A 21395-nucleotide genomic window follows, 5' to 3' on the forward strand; every position below is an offset into this window, starting at 1 on the left:
TCGGGGGACGGTAGGGCGGTGTCATGAAACAGAATAAATGTAATATTCACGAATAGGCGTGCAGTTTGTTTTCTGCGGTAAATGTGCAAATATGTAGATATAGCTGAACACAAGTGAAGCCATGGAATTAATTAAATGGATTGTACTTGAATGTCGTTAAAATACACGATTGAAGAAAAAAAATAACAATTAAATAATAAGAAGAAATAATAACAGTCCAGGCGTATTTGATCTAAAATGACGTTTCTAAGAATTAATATAAATGAGAATAATAGCAATAAAAATATAATTAATCAATAATTCAATCAATAATTTGTAGTGAATTATAACCAGATGTGTTCCAAAATCAACAATCAAATAATAGAAATGACCATAACAACAAAATTACTAATACTACTACTAATAATAACATCAATACATTATTATTATAGTCTAAAATTAGCCGTAATATTTCTCAATTTTATTTAGTCTAAAATGACCAATACATCCTTAAAACTAACCATATTACTATTATTATTATTATTATTATTATTATTATAGTCTAAAATTAGCCGTAATATTTCTCAATTTTATTTAGTCTAAAATGACCAATACATCCTTAAAACTAACCATATATTATTATTATTATTATTATTATTATTATTATTATTATAACAACAACTTCGGAGTAAAAAATAACAGATATGATCAAAGACAACAATAAACTAAAAACAATAAGCATAAACAAGACAATACAATTTTTTTAAAAGAGAAATACAACACAGATTTGTTTACCAACAGTAAAATAACAATAGATAAATATAAGTTATTTCATTTTAAATAACATTTCCAATTACTACTGTAAAATATCTAATAACGACTACATACTAATAGCCATAATAATAATAATTTTGGAGTGAAACAAATCTGTGTTCAAAACCAATAAAATAATAATAACCTTAACAAGAACAGCAACAACAATAGCAGGCTAATAGTAAATAAATAAAATTGTATCGGAGTAGATTTTGTGAAGCAAAAGTCTGTAATTCTACTGTAAATATGAATATCTGTTGATTATACAAAAACAAATAAATAAACCATCTAAAAACGATTACCACCTTCATCGGCTACAGCGAGCACGCGCCGCTAGGCGGCAGCAGCGGAAAGAGCTCACGTGCGTAGACCTCGCTGAACCGGAAGTGCGTATAACACCAGCTGATGAGATAAACGGGAAATCCGCGAAGCATATTTTATGCGTTTATTGTTTATTTACAGTGCATTTTTGTAAATGTACAGTAAGCTGAGAGTCGGTTAAGAGCAGCAACTTGATCCTCCTGTAATATAAAGTTAATAAGGTGAAGCTCGCGAAGACATTTGTGGCATGTCACTTTAGATTTAAAAGAAAGGAATCCAGTTCTTAAGATTTTATGTGTGGATGCGTGTATTTGTTGTTTTATATGTGTTGTACGTGACCAGTAATACATGATAGAGAGATGGCATTATTTTATATATATATATATATATATATATATATATATATATATATATATATATTTTTAATTACATTAACAGTCGCTGAAGCATAATGCCTGAAGTGAAGTCGATGTTTAGAGAGGTCCTGCCTAAACAAGGTGAGTTTTTCCGCTGCCGCTCTTGTTTTGTTCAGCATTTTTGTCGTGTTCAGCTTTCAAAACCTCACCCTTATACAGACAAAGTTGAAAGACGTCCCGCATGACAATCAAAACAGCTACAGCACTGGAGGCAACGGCTCAACTTCAGACCGGATCTTGCTGCAAACACCCAGAGCATGAGGGCTGTGTTGCGTTTTATCTGTGCAGGTCAGCTGTCCATGGAGGACGTGCCCACCATGGTTCTGTGCAAACCCAAACTCCTGCCTCTGAAGTCTGTGACACTAGAGAAGCTGGAGAAGATGCAGCAGGAAGCTCAGGAGATCATCAAACAACAAGAACTGGCTTTGAAGGAGCAGCAGCAGCCTGAGAGAGCAGAGTAGGGCACACTTCTGAGGGATGAAGTACACACTTCCATCATAACCTAATATCAGCACATATCACTAATATAGTCAGCCATAGGTCACCTTTCAGATGAATGGTTTTCATTTGTGGTTGCTGTTTTGGTAGAAACGTTATTTATGCACGAGTTTAAGTGTGCTTTAGTTCATGAGGCCTGTATGTTTGAGATGCCAAAAAAAGATCATTCATAGCAGTTGCATGGATTCAATGGCTATATTCTCAAATTAAATACGTTACTGTAGCTATGTGCTTTTGTTGAATAAAATGGCAGTTAATGCACGAATTATGCACGTGTATTTACATTCTCGAGTCTAGTTTTTAGTAAATGTCATATTTAAATATATATTTAACTTCAAAACTACAATTCTTAAAAAAAAGAACTTGTTTAACTAATTAGGTGACAGTTAAATTCTATTTCATATAAATGCTGATAACTTTTTTAAAAGGAAGAAAACATGACTGCTAAAAAAGTAGTAAAACAAAAACAGCATTTTTTTATTACGTCGTTGCAATTTATGCTGTTATTAATAATGTCATGTTGGAAAATATTTTTTGTCCCTTAAAATGGTATTATTAGTACTTTATTTTTTGCAGTATCTACAAAGAATTTCTTGCCATGTCAGTAATCAGTGATGACAACGTTTTATTATTTTTTTTCCATCGACCAGTTTAAACAAAGAGCAAGTAAGTCAGGTACATTTCACATCCACCAGTCTACTGAAATATAAAAATAAATGTTCTGTGAAATGATCCCAGCTGCTGTGCATTGCTCAGGTTTGTCCTTTCGTTGGCGACCATCAGCAGCATCGTCTTCGAGAAGTCAAAGAGAAAATAAAAGGAGGAAAACAAAATGGTGCGCAGTATACAAAAGCAGCCCGGGAGGAGAAAGAGCTCTGAACCTTATAAAGCTATGTACACAAATCTGCGAGTCTCTACAAACACTGCTGACTGGAGAACAGGAGTGGCAGTGAACTCAGGAATACAAAACGTGGAATGACTAAGTCATAAGTGTGGCACTTTCAGGATTAGCTTATACGAGTCACATCAGAAGGATCGGGGATTACGTCTCCTTCAGATCAAAAGTGCCTGGCCCCTGCGGTCCCGTTGTGTTCTGACAGGAGGAACGCTTTTAGTACTTTAACCTTCATGACGAATACAAGCAACTTAAAGAAATACATAGCTCCGGTGAGCATTGAAACTGGAGCAGCTGCCACGGAGACTGGGCTGGGACTCCTGAAGTCAGTAGCTGGAGAATTTGAGACGCCCGCCGTCTCCTTCACTGATGAACCTCTTACGGCCCCTGCCCGGAGAAAACGGACTAGTGTCAAACCGGTCATTTGGCTACATGACAATATAAAATCGCATTCGCACAATAAAAAAAAAAATAATAATTGTGCAGTAATAATAAATACAATGTTTATACATTACTGCTTATAATAAATATGGCAGAAAAAAAAAATTCAAAAATGTCATTTCAGATGTCTGTGGTATAAAGATAATAAAAAAGGTACATGTTACTACGGTCTATAATATAAAAATAATTAGTACATATGCGGACATGATGTTGCAATTTTATGATAAATTATTTTGATGGTTTTATCATTTTTAGTTGTATATAACAATAAAAATAGGTTTACATATGACTCATAAATAACAGTAAAAACTACTAGCAAGTTAATCTGGGTACATGATTAATAATGTTGCTTTAAAACATTTGTATATTAAAACATAACACCATCTACAATGTATTTGTATATGATTTTTTTATATAATACCATTACTACATTGATATATTTGAATATTATGATTACTACTACTACATTAAACGATATTCCCAAGTATATAATAATGATAATAATAATGTTGTTATCATCATTGGATTAAAAAGCACCCCACTCACCGACAAGGACAGAGGTCTCGGAGCTTTTTATCGATGACCCTGGCGTTAAAGCTCTGCTCCACGAACTGCTCCAGGAGCGAATATGCACGCGGCACGTCAATACTGAGGTCAGCCATGTCCAGATACACCCTCTCGAATCCCTGCAAGAGGACGGCATTCACGTTAGATGCGCTCTCCCAGATGCTGTGCTCTGCGCGGACCAGCAGGTGGAGTCATACCCGTCTCAGCTGGTCCACAGTGATGACCGTGGACGCACAGAGACACTTCAGCAGCTGCAGGATCATCTGAAGCGTCCTGTCGCCTTTAGACTCCAGAACCATGACGACCGCCTGAATGTGAACAACGGAAAGATTAACAACTGGGCTCAAGCTTTTCACTTAAAAGTAAAAATGTCATTACTACCTCATAAACAAACTCGTGGTGGAAATGCGGGACTTCCAGTTCTCTCAAGCAGCGCTCGGCCTCCACCGTGTCTCCTGATAACAGATACTCTTTCAGCAGAAGATTAACCTGCAACGGCAGCCGTTGCGCAATGCGGAGTTAGAGCATTAATGCATGCGTTGTTGCTTAAATGAGTCATTTGATGTGGCTGAAAAAACATTATTTTGAGTATTTGGTGTAATACAATGTAGTTTAAGGTTAAAAACAAATTATTTTCCACATACTATACATCGTTTCAACTCTAAGCCTTCCTGAAACGGCTCAATTTCTACGAAGCTTCTAAAAAGGCCAGCTATCCAGTGCATTGTGGTTGGCAGAATACCATAGCGTTTTAAGGGGGGATTAAAGTTTTGAGACTTTAATCTTTGCAACTTTAGGGATCTTTTATTGTAGCTTGTAACACTCCAAAAAGAAAAGGGGGTATATTATATATTTGCATTATATGACCCCTTTAATATGGCATTGAATTTTTCAGTTCGTAGACAGATGTAGTTACATAAGGTGGTGGTTGCTGGCGGTGAATGGGTGTGTCCTTGCCTCTTTGATGAGTTGGTGCACAGGTCTCTGTCCGCCACCCGAGCCCCAGAGGCTGTCTATGCGCAGGCCGGTCCATCGGCTCATCCTCAGTAGCACGGCGGCACGATCCAAAGACGCTCTGATTAACGACATAAACCCGCGTCACACTAGCCATCGAAACACACAGGAGAGGCACTGAGGGGAAGACACTCGGTACCTGGAGTATTCACAGTCCACTCGTCCTTTGTAGCCATCTATGAAGCTTTTCGGGAGGATTTCGTCTGCGACAGCTCGAGCGATGAACTGACCGAGCATCTGTAACACAAGTTACACATCTACAGCTTAAGAAACCCACTATGTTCACAGGATGAAAAATAAACAACTAAATAGATCATTTTTAAACAGGCAATGATTTAACACTTTAATGTTGCACATATTTAATATGAACATCATTTTTTGAAATATTAAAATATTTACAAATGCTTGATCAACTTTAATCTTTTTTTTCCATTTTCCAATCACATCATTACAAATTTATATATATATATATATATATATATATATATATATATATATATATATATATATATATATATATATATATATTTATTTTTTTGTTGTTATGCACAGGCATCACGGTGAAAAATGTGAGAGAGAAAATGTAAAGGAATATGTAATATTTCTAGTTAAAAGATCAGTGGTTCGTCATATTTGTCCCGATCCACTTTCTGATCATACCGACAAAACAAAATATTAGAAAACTTAGTGTAATAACATTGTAATATACTGTATATATTTTTTAATATTCATTACTTATATTAATACAACAGTATACGCTGAAATTAGTATGTTACAATTATTGTACATTGAAAATTATTTAATATATCAATTACTTTTAATATTAAATTTGCATTTGTTGTCCAAAAAAAGGAACTGAAATCATTATTAGTAAAAGTCATCCAAATCAAACTAAAGCTTTCAAAACCATATAATAGAAAAAGAAAGAGAAATATTCCAGTTGTATTTACAGTTAAAGTTCACTCACTCCAAGAGCTCTTTACCGAAAGCATTTCTATATTTCTTGTTTACACGCACCCGTGTGATACAAAAGAGGAACTGAATCATCGAACACCAGAATTTCACTTAAAATCTACTTTAAAAAGCCCCTCAAGTTCCCAATCCTGATATTTTTAAATGCCACTGGATTTGTGTGTGGTGCTGTAACCGGTGGGGGAAACACACAGACAATACAGTAACCCACATCAGCTCAGACTAATACAATCCAAGGTCAATATTTGTTCACGTGCCCGTTTGGCACATCTATCCTTTGTATTCGGGCTGTATTAGTTTTTTAAGGGCAGGAAAGGGACACTGTCTCTGGTGTTTGGATGAAGGCTGACAGGAGAGGTGTTTGTACAACGCTGAGCCAGCAGTCTGCACACAGCCAGACAAAAGCACAAGCTCTGGTGTTTCGACGAAGCCAAAGGAAACAGCTGAAAGTCTCTTCTGACTGGCTCATCTACACCAGACACGTTCCGACCACACAGTTTTCATTGTTAACCGCAGCTTACTAAACACGCTTTCAGCAAAGTAAACATGAAGCACGGAGAGACGCACCACAGCTTAGAAATTCAACTCTGCAAAATGTTACGCGGCAGAAATGAATCTTGCGGCTCAGCTAGAGCGGCTCATGTCTTGCAAATAAGCATGAATAATGTATTCATTAACCTCAATATTATTGTCGAAATATAAATGTTTTACCTACATTTCTTTATTTTTTTTTCAATGAAAACTTTAAAAACTGTCATAATTTTTTATATCAGATATATAATGCATGTTGAAAACACAAACATATATATATATACACATACATATATATATATGTGTATATATATATATATATATATATATATATATATATATATATATACACACACACACACACACACATACACATATATATATACACACACATATATATATATATATATATATATATATATATATATATATATATATATATATATATATATATATACATATATGTGTATATATATATATATATATATATAACACATATATGCATATATATATATATACATAATACATATATATATATATATATATATATATATATATATATATATATATATATATATATATATATATATATATATATATATATATATATGCATATATATATATATATATATATATATATATATATATATATATATATATATATATATGCATATGTGTTATGTATATATATATATATATATATATATATATATATATATATATATATATATATATATATATATATATATATATATATATATATATATATATATATATATATATATATATATATATATATATATATATATATATATATATATACACACACACACACACACACCCACACACATATATACACACACACACACACACACACACATACATATATATAGTTGTAGCGTGTTACCTGTGGAGCACCAGGTGTGTCCAGCACCAGGTCAGGCAGCTCTTTGAGCAGTTTGTGGAAGGAAGCCTCCACATCTCCAGCTGTAAGTACTCGCCCGCAGAGCTCGCTGAGCAGTCGTGACGTCAGCTCCCTGTGGCTGGCTTTGGCCTCCAGCGCTAGTGATACAGCTAGCATGGGCACGTCGCCACGCATGCTGCCCAGGTTCAGCTCAGCAAGCAATTCCTGAAGGAACGGAGCGAGACGTTCCGATAATAACGATTACTCATAAGTGCGGAGGACTGCACGGCACTGATTAGATATGAAAGGGCAAAAGCCATCTCTTCATTCAACAACACGGTTATAAATCTCACCGCCACTTCATTAGCATCCCCGTGCTCGAAGTACTCCTGAACAATAGGAGTGAGCGTCTTCTCAAACGTCTCTTCGTCCAGAGGGAGGACGACTGTCTCATATACGCAGTTCTCCTGCGGAAGTTTTACGGTTAAAATGGACATGAAGATTTGAAGAAATGTAGCATTACATCACTTGCTAAGCAAATGGGTGCCGTCAGAATGAGTCCAAACAGCTGATAAAAAAAACATTACACAAGCAATCCACACCACTGCAGTGAAGTGAAAAGCTGCATGTTTGTCAGAAACAAAGCCACATTTTTTTTTAAATGCCATAATAGAAAATTCTTCAGGGAAAAAGTTGTTTCGCCTGAATCAGAAATCTGCACAGATCAAGAACCATTTACATACGAAAACAGTCTCTAACAAATATGTGGAGGGATTTTAATGTGAGACGACAGCAGGGGATCGGGACTTTTTCCACCAGAAGAAACATTAATATTGATAATGAACCAATATTTTGGCCAGAAGCAATGATTTCAATGTAAAATGCTTTAAATGGATTTCTTTCATACAAATGCACAGCTGTTCACTTCACAAGAAATAATTTCATGGACTATCAATTAACTACTGATGGGTGGATTTTTATTTGTTTTTTTATCAGCTGTTTGATCTCCCATTTTGACGGCAATTATTCACGATCCTATGTGATGCAGTTCTACCTTCCTCCAAATATGATGAAACAAACTCTTATAAATGTTGCATGGTATGAGGGTGAATATATATTCAGCACATCTTAATTTTAGGGTGAACTATTCCTTTAAAAACCATAAGCAGGCATGCACGGTCTACCTGCTCCGCATCATAGTTGGGGTCTTTAACGTCAACTTCATCTTCATCGTAAACCTCCCCTGGTGATCCCCATACTCCTTTACCCCCTGCCCCACCTATGGATAGAAAACACGATGCATTGGAATAACTGTCAACAGAGAACAGAAAGAAGAACGAAAAGCACATGACTTTTTCAGTGCCCTCTGCAGTAGGTAATAAAAAGTACATGCTGTTCCTGTCATTGTCATGTTAACCACACAGGTTCATCCCCTTTGAAACGGCTCTCTTAAACAGAGCCGGGCCCCTTTAATTCACAGCTGCTGACATTACCTCTTGAAACGCGCTGAGCTCTGACCACGAGTGCCAAACCGATACTAAACAAGAACTAGGAACTAAATCGAACTGGAGGAAGACGTCAAATAAGTATCTGCATGCATGCAAGGCTTATTATGGCCTTTGTTAATGTAGATGTTCTGCTACATCCTCGTGCTGTTCTAGACCTGGGTGATTTTCTCTCTTCTGTAAAAGAAAAATACGTTTAAGTGTATAGAAGTAGTTGTTTTTTATTCGTAGAATGGAGTATAATGCAGAATAATTCATGTTATTTGTGATCAAACTACCATTTGACAATGAAAATGTGTCACCAATTTGTAATCTTCAAATTAAATGCTAAACAATACGACCACAACTTGACCACAAAGTCTCCAAAGAAGACGGTAATCCACTATTCAAGCCTCAATGGATTAGGTGGAGTATCCGAACTAGCACTTCTAAACCAGCAACATTTTTACTGCAACGTCTGCATCTTAAGGCTTCTGGGCAAAAAAAAAAGCTAACAGGAACTCCAGCCCTGCCCTTCAGGCTGACTTAACCAGCAACTACATAAACACACACAGGACCAAATATGCTATCGCCAAGGGAATGAAAAACAGAAGTGTGTCATGAAGTCATCTTGCGGGCGATGGGGGAAGTGAAAAGGTCACAATTAAAATGCTTCAAATCGCCATCTAGGTGATTAAATGATTAGACAAAGAAAGTAGAGTCAAAATGTTTTTTTAAAAGCTTAGTCAGCATACATATAGTGCGCTTGACACGGATGCATATAGGGCGTTTCTGCAAGCCAGACTTTTCTAAATCAATTCAGGTCTGTTGCACTCAGGGGCAGCGAACCCTCAACAATGGACTAACACTGGGCAAAACAACAACTGAATGAATTGGAGTGAGTGTCTGTTATGAGCGTTCGTGTCAACGTAGGCGGAGCTTGGTTGCTGAAGCGCGTCAGACCACTCAATCGCTTAAATGTTTGTTAAACATCTAATTGGCTAAAATGAAATGGTAGACGCTGGAACAGAACCAAGTCATCACTTCATGTGCTCTGAACTCAAATGAATCCCACATGCACTGGACTTCTGGAACTTTCAGAATTCAAATTAATTGCTATTTATGTGTGTACTAAGTTCAACTAAATCAAAAGAACAATATTCCAAAGTGAAAAGATCAAACTAAAGGAATGTGCATGCCAACATCAGTAAAGTTAATGATAACTATATAATATAGAACTATATAAGTAGAAATATATTCAAACCACAACTATAAGGATATACAAAGGAACTTTTTTTTTTTAGCTGAATGATTAAAAATAATCCATCCTGCAGCGTGTGCTCACAATAAACAGAATTTTATCATTTTATGGTGTGGACACAAATATAGTTATCATTATAGATGACGATCCATAGGAAACACTAACTACAACAATAACCATTACTTTTTAATAATCATTCTAATTTTATAAAAATCAAGTCCATACCACAACAACAATGCCACAGAATAACAGTATAGATGGATAAAAACGTTGACAGTCAATTAAAACCCAAACCGAATTGAAAGAACGTCAGTATTTAAAGCGTTAAACAAGAAATCTGCAGCTTGCTTATAATGAACATTATATCGCACATTAGTGTGGATGATGATATTGTTATATTTGTAGTTGTGCCGTTGACACCAAGAACGCTGAATATAATGATAACTGAAAACACTCCTAGTTCCTGTGGTGTGAACTCCACCAATAGTTCTAGAAACTATGAAAAGGTTCCCAATAGCTCTAGGTAAAGGAATCAAGCAGCACTGATACCTTTCTTCGGCAGGCCTCGTCCCTTGCCCATCCTTGACTTCCTGTTTAGCAGTTTCCCCTTAGGGCTGGTGGGTGGAACAGCGGACCGGACCGATTCACCGTTATCGCTTAGCGAGTCGCCACGGCCTGAGTCCCTGGAAGAGTTCTTCCTCAGACGTCTCTTCACCTTGGCCTTGAGTCTTGCCTCATGAATGCTGCTGGTGGGAGCCGATATCCAGTTTCCGTTAATCTCGTTATTGACGTTTCTAGTGAAGGTGTTGTCCTCGTCCCCGGAGGGGAAGGAATCGCTGAGATCTCCGGCTTCTGTATATGACAAGAGTGTTTGAAACATTTACATGGAAATACGCATATCGCAATCATAGTTTGAGACTAAATATGCGTAAAAAAAACAATAGGAGACAAACTTAGGGCACCTAATATATTTATTTCTCTCCAAATTTGAGAGTTATAAACATTTGATTGCCTTGACTATGGTACTTTTCTTATCTTTTACCCAATATGACGGCGCATTTGCTCTAAAACATTTGCTCTAAATCTCACGTTAAAAATAAACTTGAACTTACCAACAGGGTTTGCATTGAGCCATGCCTCACAGTCAGTTGCCATGGTTAGGAAATTAAGTTTTACAGCGTATGAAATGTGCCTTCGCACCTAAGAGGCAGAAATGGTAACGTTAATATTTATATAATATTAATGAATAAATGAGAACAAGCAGCTGCTCCAATCAGCAGCGTCCATTTGGCTCCAACACAAGCCTGATACAATGAATGGATCGCATTACCAAACAGACAGAAGACCTGCAGTCTGCAAAATAAGTGTTTTGGCTAAGAAAAACGCAGGGGTTTTTCTTTATGTTAACTGCTATTGACGTGTTTACTATTTGATGTAGAGCACGCATTCCGTGTATGGCGTTTTTTTGCACGCGCAAGTGCGCGAGCGCAACATAAACATAAACAAAGCCTCGGGACTAGCAGAGAACAAACGCCGTTTTTGTGTTTACTTGACACGACGTGTAAAATACAGCATCTAAAAGTCTTAAATATCGAGAAACAGACTGCTTTAAAACAACGTTCAGTCGATAAAGAACAAATCCTACTAACCTGCTTTATAGCGTAGTTCAAGTTCGAGCGTACTCTCCGTTGATGTTGATTTTGTGTTCTCTGCCCAGCAACTCGATAGCGTAATGCTGTCCTGCGAGCTCTCTGATTGGTTAGAATAATAGAGGCGGGTGACAATGCGACCAATGAAAATTGAGTTCAGATGAAGCCCATCTTTCTCGTATTTTCTATGAGTTCTTCGGTGAAGATCGTGACTTTCCGCCGCTCTGCGATGGACGCTGGAACAAAAGTGATGTCATTATGTAACAGATTGCGCATGGGTGAGGATGAAGTCCCTCGCTCTCGTTATCCGACCCAGTTTTAAAGATGATGATGGTTAAAAAAAGTTGCAATGGTTATTTTATAACGTAAAGGCTCCGACATGTCAATCAGGGCCATCACAGCACAAATAAACATCAGGCAACATTATTTTCCAAAATGTTTAATTCATATTTGCATCAGTGCAACCCAAAATATTTATACATATTTGTCTTCCATAAAATTGAGTGCTATTATTAACGGAATATAAAACAGCAGGAGAAAGTTTTCCAGAACCATTCCAATAATATACTAGCATTATAACACTCACTCAGCTTTATATAAATTTGATAGGCTATTAGATAAATAAACATGGTCCAGTTCAAGTATCCCTAAAGTCTGAGCTTTGTGTACAGCAATGATGAAAATCAAAAGCAAAAGAGCATGGCAGACATTATACAAAATCAGCTTTCCATTGCGTTCAACTTATTTTTAAGCATTCGGGGGGTTTTAATACATTAGAAGGCACTTCAGAAAAAAGAATAGTTCAAGCATGAAAGAGATTGAAGACCTGATGAATGACAGAAATTAATAATTTAAAGAGCATCAACATAATATTCACAAGTATCGACCTGAGGATAATTTTACAACTCTCTAAATTTAAAAAAAAGTTAAATTAGGCACTTCTGAAGTGAAGTTTATATTTGTACACCACAGGAAAAAAAAAAATTCAACATATATGCAAGCTTTAGAGTATGGATGAGGCAGATGCAGATGATGTAAACACTACACTTACCAGTGCATTTCACATTCTGATACATGTTTTCACAGTGTCATAAAAATTCCATTGGACTACAAGGACACACACACACTGCATTTTGTCTTACAAATAAGGACAGGGCACTCTGAGTTCACTTTTACTTTCCCTTATGTATCAATTCCGTACGTTCCTGCTGCTATGTTCCATAAAATGAAAGTGAATGGAGACTGTGGCTGTCAAATACGCGTGACATGTTGGATAAAAACATTAACAATTAGTTCATGACTTAAGTAAATCATGGCCATGTTCTAAAAATTCTTTCTAGTGTTATATTAGTATATTATACTATGTTTTTTGTATATATACACTATAAGTTTTTTGTTAATATGGGAATACATTTTTATTTATTTTTGTTTGTTTTCATTTTAGTACTTTTTTTGGTCTGTATGGTTTTTTTATTCATTTTCGTTCATTATTTTTAGTTTGAGTTATTTTAATTAAAGTTGAAAGTTAAATGAAAATGAGAAATGTTGCCTTATCATTTCACATAATGAAGTTTAAGTTTATTATATATATATATATATATATATATATATATATATATATATATATATATATATATATATATATATATATATATATATATATATATATATATATATATATATATATATATATATATATATATATTATAATTAAGTTTAAACGGATAGTTCTCTTTGAAACTAAAATTTGAAGTTTGTCAGCTCACCCCAAGAGCATCTAATGTTTAGATTTCTTTTTTTCTTCATTAGATCCAATTTTGAGATTTTTCATTTAAACTGTTGTAGTCGGTATAGGGAACTTTCTCTATGAAAGAAAAAAAAACATGCACAGAGAAATCCAAATTAAACCATACCCCATCATAACGATACGTTGATGGCCTAAGACATGAAACAAGCAGTTTGTGTATAAAAAAAAAAACAGTAATTATACATTTTTTAACATATTTAGACATACAGGACATTGCAATGGAAGATGACTTTCTGATATATCAACAGACGACGTTGAACGATAAGGATATTGACGACAGTGTTCCAGAAAGTTCCCTATACCGACCATTATATGACTAACAGACTACAACGGTTTGTTAATTGGATCTATTGAAGAAAAAAAGACACCTATACCTTAGATGCCACAAACTTCAAATTTTAGTTTCAAAGTGAACTATCCCTTTAAGGTGAATCGTGGCTATGATGAAGTGCACCTTGCATGAACTAATTTCGTGATATTTTTATGGTGCTTTTTACATTTTGTAACCACAAAACGCTTTAGTTCCAATGTATAGAAAAATAGCAGCATGAACATTCTTAAACAAAAAAAAAGACCAAAAATTAATATAGGTTTCTAACTTAAATTTTTCAGTGAACTACTTACTCCCTTTAAATACATTTTAATTCTTAATTAACATTTTTTTTTTAATTCTTGAAAGCATTTGAAGTATTTCTATTGCTATGAATTCGAGTACACAGAGCATCATATTGCTTTGTTTCTCCTTGTGTCCCCTCCTCTTTGTCCTTGTTTTTCAGCATGTCCCAGCAGCGGTGCAGTCCTGATAGTCTCACGTGAGCTTCATTCAGTGTTTGGCGACTCCGTGTGGAAGTTCAAGAGACTTTCCTCTGCCAGCTGCGACAGATACTTCTACAAAAACACAAACAATCCTCCGTTAAATCACACAACTGGCAGTTTACTTCTAAATTACAGGCAAAGGACCAGCCATAAAGCCTTGGAGAGCAACAGTTTGGTTTCTCTTACTGAAATGGCAGCCTGAACAGTTATACTCAAGTAAATTCATGTATCGCATGTGATACATTTGGATATTATGTGTTTATGAGCTCTTTGAGCTTAGAGACTAAACTCTGTTATAAACATACTTTTCGAACCTATTTGTTTAATCATTAACAATGTCTACTAGTTGATAAATAGGCAACTTAATCTTACTGATGCTAATTTCATAGGAAGCTTTTTATATATCCCAAAGGTTATAGTTTTCAAGTATTTCGACTGAATAACTTTTATATTTTAACGTTCCAAAGTTATTTTGTGCTCATGTTCTACTGGACTTATTGTTGAGTTTGGTTTTAAAGAGTTGTAGGAACTCCCAGTCATGTGTGTCCTTCCGAAAAGCGTATATGTTTACTAGTGTAACAAGGAGAGTTGAAACAGAAGAAGGTCAAATTGTGGGAGGAAAGCAGGTGTTTCCTGTAGTGTTTACAGTCTCTCTCTCTCTCTCTCTGTCTGTCTCGGTTTCACCTGTCTTGCTCTTCGGGTGTTAAATTCAGCTGTCACCTTCTCAGTGTAGTTCTTGTAAACTCCACGCAGCTGGCAGATCTCAAGGCGGAGAAGTGAAGTATGAGGTGACGCTCTTTGGCTGACTGAGAGACACGACAACTGGTTGTGGTCTGACTGTGATGACGGGGAATGTCCGGCTCCTTGCCGCCGCAACCGTGTTGTGTTGGAAAATGTGTTCGTCTGTCTATATGTGTGTGTTTCTCGAGGGTTATAATGAGAAACTATATCCTACCCTGAGGACCGCGCTTCTTAGATCAGTCAGTCTTACATTGCAGTCACCAGTGGTGGGGAGTAACTAAGTAAGTGTAGCCTTTTCAGTAACAAGCTACCATTTCCAACAAGTAGCAGCGTAGCATGGCCAAATGTTACATCGCTGTTTGAATTTCACATTGTTGAATTTCGCATTTCACATACTGCCATGCCAACTCGATAGTTGAATACACTCTGCTAAGTGGTCCTCTTGTATTAACTGCTGTAAAATCTGAATCATTTTACTGAATTTGGGAAGTGGTTAAGAAATAATTCACTGCTTTCATGTAGTTACGTAGACAGGAAAGTTGCTAAGCTCATGGATATGTGATTTGTTTTATTGAATCGGGAAATCTGACAAATTTTAAAGAATAATTTCAAGAACAGTTGACTGAATTAAGGTCCTTAAGTTATGTAGTAATGTAGCTGATATTCAGCTGTGGTACAGCTAATCCTATATGTATTGTTGAAAAGTCTGATTCATTTAAGTGAAGAGATTTTAGGAAACAGTTCACTGATTCACTTATTAGAGTCACTCGAGTAGCTTTTATATAGTTAGCTACTCTTTAAGCGTAAATTAATCTCAGATGTACTGTTGGAAAGTTTGATTCATTCTAGTGAATCAGTTCGTTTGGAAAGAGATTTTAAGCAGCAATTCACTGATTCAAATCCCTTAAGTGGCTTCGATGCAGTTAGCTAGTCAGTAATCTACTGATTCACTGTTGCTAATCTCATATGTACCACTGACAAGTCTGATTCATTTAAGTGAATAAGTTTGTTCAGGAAAAGATTTTAGGAAACTGAATCACTTATCTGAGTCAGTAGCTTTTATATAGTTAGCTAATCTGAGATGTACTATTGGAAAGTCTGATTTATTTGAGCTAATCAGTTCGTCTGGAAGTAGATTTTTAGAAACAAATCACTGATTCTAGTCCCTTAAGTAGCTTCAAGGCATTATGTTAGCCAATAATGTGGGTAATCTTATATGTCCACTGAATGCACACATTCACTGATTTGAATCACTTAAGCACTTTCTATATAACTTAAGGACACTTAATTTTTTGCGATTTTTAGCGAGTGTTTAAAGTGTTTAATCTTGTCTACTGTTTAGTGCTTTGACGCAATCTGTATTGTTAAAAGTGTTAAATAAAAATAAATAAAAAGTGATTGATTGATGTAGCTAGCCTGTAGTGTAACTTTTCCCATATGTACCATTTGACAGTTTGATTCGTTTGCATAAAGCATGATAATCTACTATTATCAGATCAGTTTCTTAACTACAGTTTTCATATAATGTGTGTGTATTACTAGACCTCTTTGGATAATCAGTCAGTCACTTAAGGGATTATATTGTCATCTGTTGTCATATAACTTTACACAGAAAAGGATAAGAAAGATATTTGGGTGAAAACAGAAAGGAAGGTTGCATGTTCGTATTTATGACCTGGAGGTTCCTGTAGTGAATTGTACTCCGACAGTGTGACGTCTTGGCTGTTTGTTCGCTGGTGTAAAACAAACCACACAGGTTGCAAAAAAAGCCCGTCCTTGGCACGATGAACTCCACACCTGCCAAAAAGAACAAAATCAGCCCGGAAATCAGAACACCGCCAATATCAACGCTTGTTTCTGAGGCACATTACACATATACGTCATTGAGAGTGTGTGCAGGGGTGTAAAGTCAGCTCTTCTGTGAGGGAATCTAGTGTGTTAGCTGTGTGGTAATGAGTACACAAGCTCAGGCCTCAAGGGTGCAATTCACACCTCACTCAGCAGGATGACAAATGCTCCTCTGACATCAGCTGGCCTTAAAGGATTCAGTCACCCACTGAGAGCCCACATCACACCCAGAGCCATTCATTAGCGCTGCTCTCACTGCAAAGCGTCGCTATTACTATTGCTCATGCTTTCTTCTTCCTGACCAAATGGCACTTGCGGTGTTTGATTTGACTTCTGGTGGACGTACCTAACGGTATGCTGTGCTCACTGATGGCTTTCTCCTGCTCCTGAGATGGTGACGCAGCAAGGATGTCTGCTGCCTGAGGTAAAGGGGCTGGTAATGAGTCAGGAATATCTGGAATAAACAAATGAAATGTAATGCTTTAGTGTTTGATGTGTATCATTGATTAAATTACATTTTGTATCTGCAGCATATAAATTGCATTAAACTGTCACTACATAGTCAAAATGGCTACTTAAGGTTTTTGAGTCATTTTTCAAAGTTTCTAAATTTACAAACATTAGTTCAATCAAGTTCATGCAGATAATTCGCTTTAACCTGACATTTTTGACATCATCTACCTAAAGGTTTGCAAATTTAATCAAGTTTAGGCAAATTTTTGCTTAGCTCATTTAAACAAATATGTCCAAACATACCCTTTACTTAATTATCCTTTTTTTGACATAAAAGAAAAATTTGTTATCTCGACCCATACAATGCATTGTTGGCTATTGCCACAAATATACACATGCTACTTAAAGGAATAGTTCACCCAAAAATGAAATTTAATCCATATTTTACTCACCCCAAAGCCATTAATTAATTAGTCAGTCAGAAAGATCTTGTAAGATATTCAATTGACTCACTAGTTAACACTTTTAAGAAAACTTAGTAAATCTACATCGATTTTGAACAGTAATCTTTATCGTATGATTTTTTAATTAGACTACATGTGCGGCATTATTAGCAAAATCTGGGGAGCAAAAGACGTCTATTTTCAACAGTAAAGGATGTATGTATGATGCACAGCTCAATCTTTCTGTTGGTCTAAGTGGAAAATTCTTCACCCTCACAATATAATTTCCAATGTGGATTCCTTTTGAAATGATAGGATTTTACATGTAAAAATTACCCCATCAACGGTAGGGAACACTTTGTGTATCTGTTCAGAGGAACTAAGATCTACAATGTTATTAGTATGAAGAAGTAACACTCCCAAACTCCCAACTAACAGACAATGTTCTTAGAACACTGGCTCTCTGTCTGGTAAGGTTCTGTCAAAGTTACAACTTTGTTATAAGTTACCTTTTATCAACAGTGCATAGAAAACTATCTATCTAACTATCTATCTAACTAACTAACTATCTATATTTTGTCCTACAAATGAAACTTAGAATGTAAGTAACAAAGAAAAATCTGTATTTATCAAACGTGTGCACACTTTTCTTTACATACACCAGTAAGTAATCCCTGTTGCATTGCGTAGAGCAAGGTTTGCGAAATTTCCAGCAAAGCGAAATCAGCCATGACCATTTGACGTATCTACATTCAATTACACAAATGTTTAGCTTGAACTATGGAATTATCAATTGAGTATTTGCAATTACGGGACACAGGATATTATTGCCATTCTACCACTAGATTCTCTACTTAAGCATGACCAGAGCTGTGTTTATCATTGCACACATTCCTATGTATAAGAATATAACTTTGTATGAAACTGTTTGTATGCACTGTATGCACTGTTGATAAATGAGAGTCCAGGTCTTCAATTCAAAAACACATTTTTTCTCAAAACTTTTAGTTGGACATTCATCTAAAATGGAATGTGGATGTTTTGGTTGTACGAGTTCAGAGAACATTCAAAAATTATATTTTTATAACATAATGGGAACATTATTAAAGCATTCTTGGAATATACTTTTATTAGCTGGCACCAGGTGATTATAGACATTCACTAGCAAACTAAAGTAATTTCAGAATACCTTTCTTCTGACTGTCCTGTTTGAGACATGGTTCCTTGTTGTCCATCTCTGCCATCTTGTTTTCATCCTTACTCAAGTCAGTCACATTTCCACTTTCACATGTGGTGCTGTTGTTTAGAGGACCAGCTGGTATGGTCGTGTCGATGTGTGTGTCTAGTTGAGTGGTGGAGCAGGTCTCCTCCAAAGCGCTCTTAAACTCCTGGGACGGGAAGCGGTTGAGTTGACAAACTGGTTGTTCTGGGGCAGATGATCTTTCTCCTGGGCTGGACTGAGCAGCTCCAGAGCTTTCTTCTGGGACTAGATCAAGCAGTGGAAGGATAGGAGGGTCCACCACAGTCTCCTCACCTTCTGCTGGGGTCTTTGCGTTTGGTTTAGGGCTCTCTGCCATTGACTGACTCGGCTCAACTGTCTGGTCCCCCTCGTGAAGATCAGGTAGATCAGGTTCAACTATAGAATCATCCTCTCCTCCGACTTCGTCTACTGTCACCAGTTCCTCCATGCTTTTAGGATACCAGCTCTCCTCCTCACCATCATCTACACTTTCCAGTCCCTGAAAACCAGGTAACATTATATATTAATAGATTTATTTCGCAAAGATGCATTAAAATATTCAAAAGCAACAGTAAAGACATACTTATCTCTATTTGAAATAAATGCTGTAATGAATGGACATATGAACTTATGTTTACCTCACTGTCACCATCTCTGTCACACTTTGAAGACTCTACAGGTTTGCTGTTATGAGGAGACGTTGGTCTTTCTTTGGCTCTAGATTCTTCTTTCTATAATACAATAAAAACAGTGAAATATAGTCTAAAAAGCACATTTTAATATATAATATAATATTAGATTAAAAATTATTTCATAAAATAAATATAAAATGTTTATATTATTTAAATATAAAAAATGTTAAAAGTTTATATAGTAGTCAAATGATTAATCACAACTACAGTAAAAGGTTTTGTGTTTACATAATGTGTGTACTGTGTATATTATGTATATATACAGTAAATACACACAGTATATTATTTAGAAAATATTTGCATGTATATACTGATATAATTTATATTATAAAATATGTTTAATATACAAATATATTTTGTTCTATATACATGCATGTGTGAGTTTAAATACATAATAGACACATACATATTACCTAAGCAAAAAAAACTTTTATTTTGGATGTGATTAATCACAATCCCTTGATTAGCACTAGTTTATATATTTTCACATAATATATAATATTAAACCAAAATAATATAAATAAACTTATATATATTGTTGGGCAGAAGAACAATGTTTTTACGAATATCGTCACACTTTATTTGCTCCGTTTTATTTTGTGAAACCTTACTATGTATATGGAAGAAATGTTTTATGAAGCTGTGGTTTACAGTGAATTCATAACAGCTAATGGGCATTGATAAATGAAGCCTGCTGAAGTGAAACAGGACATACCTGATTTTCGGACTCCTTCTCCTCCCGGTCTTGTCTCCGGGTCAGCCTCTTGCTGCGTCCTCTGTCTTCAGCTGTCCGGTTGGAGTTTGTGTCATCGGTCACATCTGACTCCGAGTGTCGGGGTCTGTGATAGTCACCGCCGTCCCTTCTCTTTGTTTTACCCTCATGTCTCTGATGTTGCGACCTGCCCAATTTTTCAGTCTTGTACAGCAAGTCTTTCTTGTAAAAGTCATCTATGGAGTGATAGGAGGAGAAGGATGAAGCCTGAGGGCTCCCACGGGGGTACCAGTCCCTGCCCCGCTCATCTCCGGGCCCCATACGCGGGCTGATCCGGTCCCCGGGTTTAAGGTAGTGTTTCCTGCGCTCGGACAGCCATCCGTTGGGTCTCTCTTCCTCATCATTCCTCCACTCGTCTCTCTCGCGGGGGTCCTCGTCACCTCGGGAATGGCACGTCCAGTCCCAGGAGGGCCGGCGGGGCCCCATGCCGTTGCTCCAGTCGGGCCGACAGGGCGGTCCTGGTGGACTGTGAGCAGAGCTACAGGAAGTGAAGCTTGGGCTGTGTGAGCGTGGGCTCAGTGAACGACTGACTGGACTGCGTGATCTGGCACGCTCCGGCAAATACCTGCGCAACAGGTTTAAAAAAAGACATCTTTAAACAATAAAATAGGAAACACATGTGGCAAAGCTCTTAGAATTGCGCTCTTAAAAAAGCTTTTTTACCATTTTCAAAGAAAAGTTCCATTAAATTGATGTTGTGCGGTGCAACTATCAGGAAAAAAGTTCAATGTGTGCTGGTCTGACCTGTCAATCTCCTGCATCTCATCTCGCTCTCTCTGGGAATTGATGTCTTGAATAATAGAATCAACATCTTTACCTGGTTTCTGGGTCGGAAAGG

At 36.3% G+C, this 21395-nt stretch overlaps 2 protein-coding genes and 1 long non-coding RNA gene across 4 annotated transcripts in view; 1 reads left to right on the plus strand and 2 right to left on the minus strand.

Moving 5' to 3' along the window:
• The first annotated feature begins 4 nt into the window (after positions 1 to 4).
• Positions 5 to 1830, plus strand: LOC122327202. Its single transcript, XR_006247620.1, has 3 exons — positions 5 to 1334; positions 1552 to 1610; positions 1689 to 1830. It is a non-coding gene; the product is annotated as an uncharacterized LOC122327202 (long non-coding RNA).
• A 1233-nt stretch (positions 1831 to 3063) lies between these two features.
• Positions 3064 to 11896, minus strand: pdcd4b (programmed cell death 4b). Its single transcript, XM_043222418.1, has 12 exons — positions 11746 to 11896; positions 11209 to 11296; positions 10646 to 10948; positions 8536 to 8630; positions 7705 to 7818; positions 7355 to 7576; positions 5084 to 5181; positions 4888 to 5005; positions 4312 to 4419; positions 4128 to 4238; positions 3910 to 4049; positions 3064 to 3309 (listed from the first exon to the last, which is right to left on the minus strand). The coding sequence occupies exons 2-12, from the start codon at positions 11249 to 11251 to the stop codon at positions 3249 to 3251; spliced, it is 1413 nt and encodes a 470-aa protein (XP_043078353.1). The 5' UTR covers positions 11252 to 11296; positions 11746 to 11896; the 3' UTR covers positions 3064 to 3248.
• A 1555-nt stretch (positions 11897 to 13451) lies between these two features.
• Positions 13452 to 21395, minus strand: part of rbm20 (RNA binding motif protein 20) — a 49217-nt gene continuing 41273 nt past the window's right edge. For both annotated transcript variants that reach the window (XM_043222232.1, XM_043222233.1), the window contains exons 8-14: positions 21302 to 21381; positions 20501 to 21122; positions 19732 to 19824; positions 19043 to 19592; positions 17304 to 17411; positions 16785 to 16906; positions 13452 to 14440 (exon numbers count right to left, since the gene is read on the minus strand). In XM_043222232.1, coding sequence (XP_043078167.1) covers positions 14372 to 14440; positions 16785 to 16906; positions 17304 to 17411; positions 19043 to 19592; positions 19732 to 19824; positions 20501 to 21122; positions 21302 to 21381 — 1644 coding nt within the window. In that variant the 3' untranslated portion in view covers positions 13452 to 14371. The remainder of the gene's footprint in view (positions 14441 to 16784; positions 16907 to 17303; positions 17412 to 19042; positions 19593 to 19731; positions 19825 to 20500; positions 21123 to 21301; positions 21382 to 21395) is intronic.

Source organism: Puntigrus tetrazona, chromosome 22, assembly GCF_018831695.1.
Source record: "Puntigrus tetrazona isolate hp1 chromosome 22, ASM1883169v1, whole genome shotgun sequence".
NCBI classification, from domain to species: Eukaryota; Metazoa; Chordata; class Actinopteri; order Cypriniformes; family Cyprinidae; genus Puntigrus; species Puntigrus tetrazona.

What these genes read in the sequence shown, in the direction of transcription:
- pdcd4b (XM_043222418.1), bottom strand. Translation starts at nt 11,251, where the DNA reads ATGGCAACTGACTGTGAGGCATGGCTCAATGCAAACCCTGTTG. An exon ending in CCAACTATGATGCGGAGCAG is followed by an intron (nt 7,819 to 8,535) that starts GTAGACCGTGCA and finishes AAACTTCCGCAG; the next exon opens with GAGAACTGCGTATATGAGAC. An exon ending in GGGATGCTAATGAAGTGGCG is followed by an intron (nt 7,577 to 7,704) that starts GTGAGATTTATA and finishes CCGTTCCTTCAG; the next exon opens with GAATTGCTTGCTGAGCTGAA.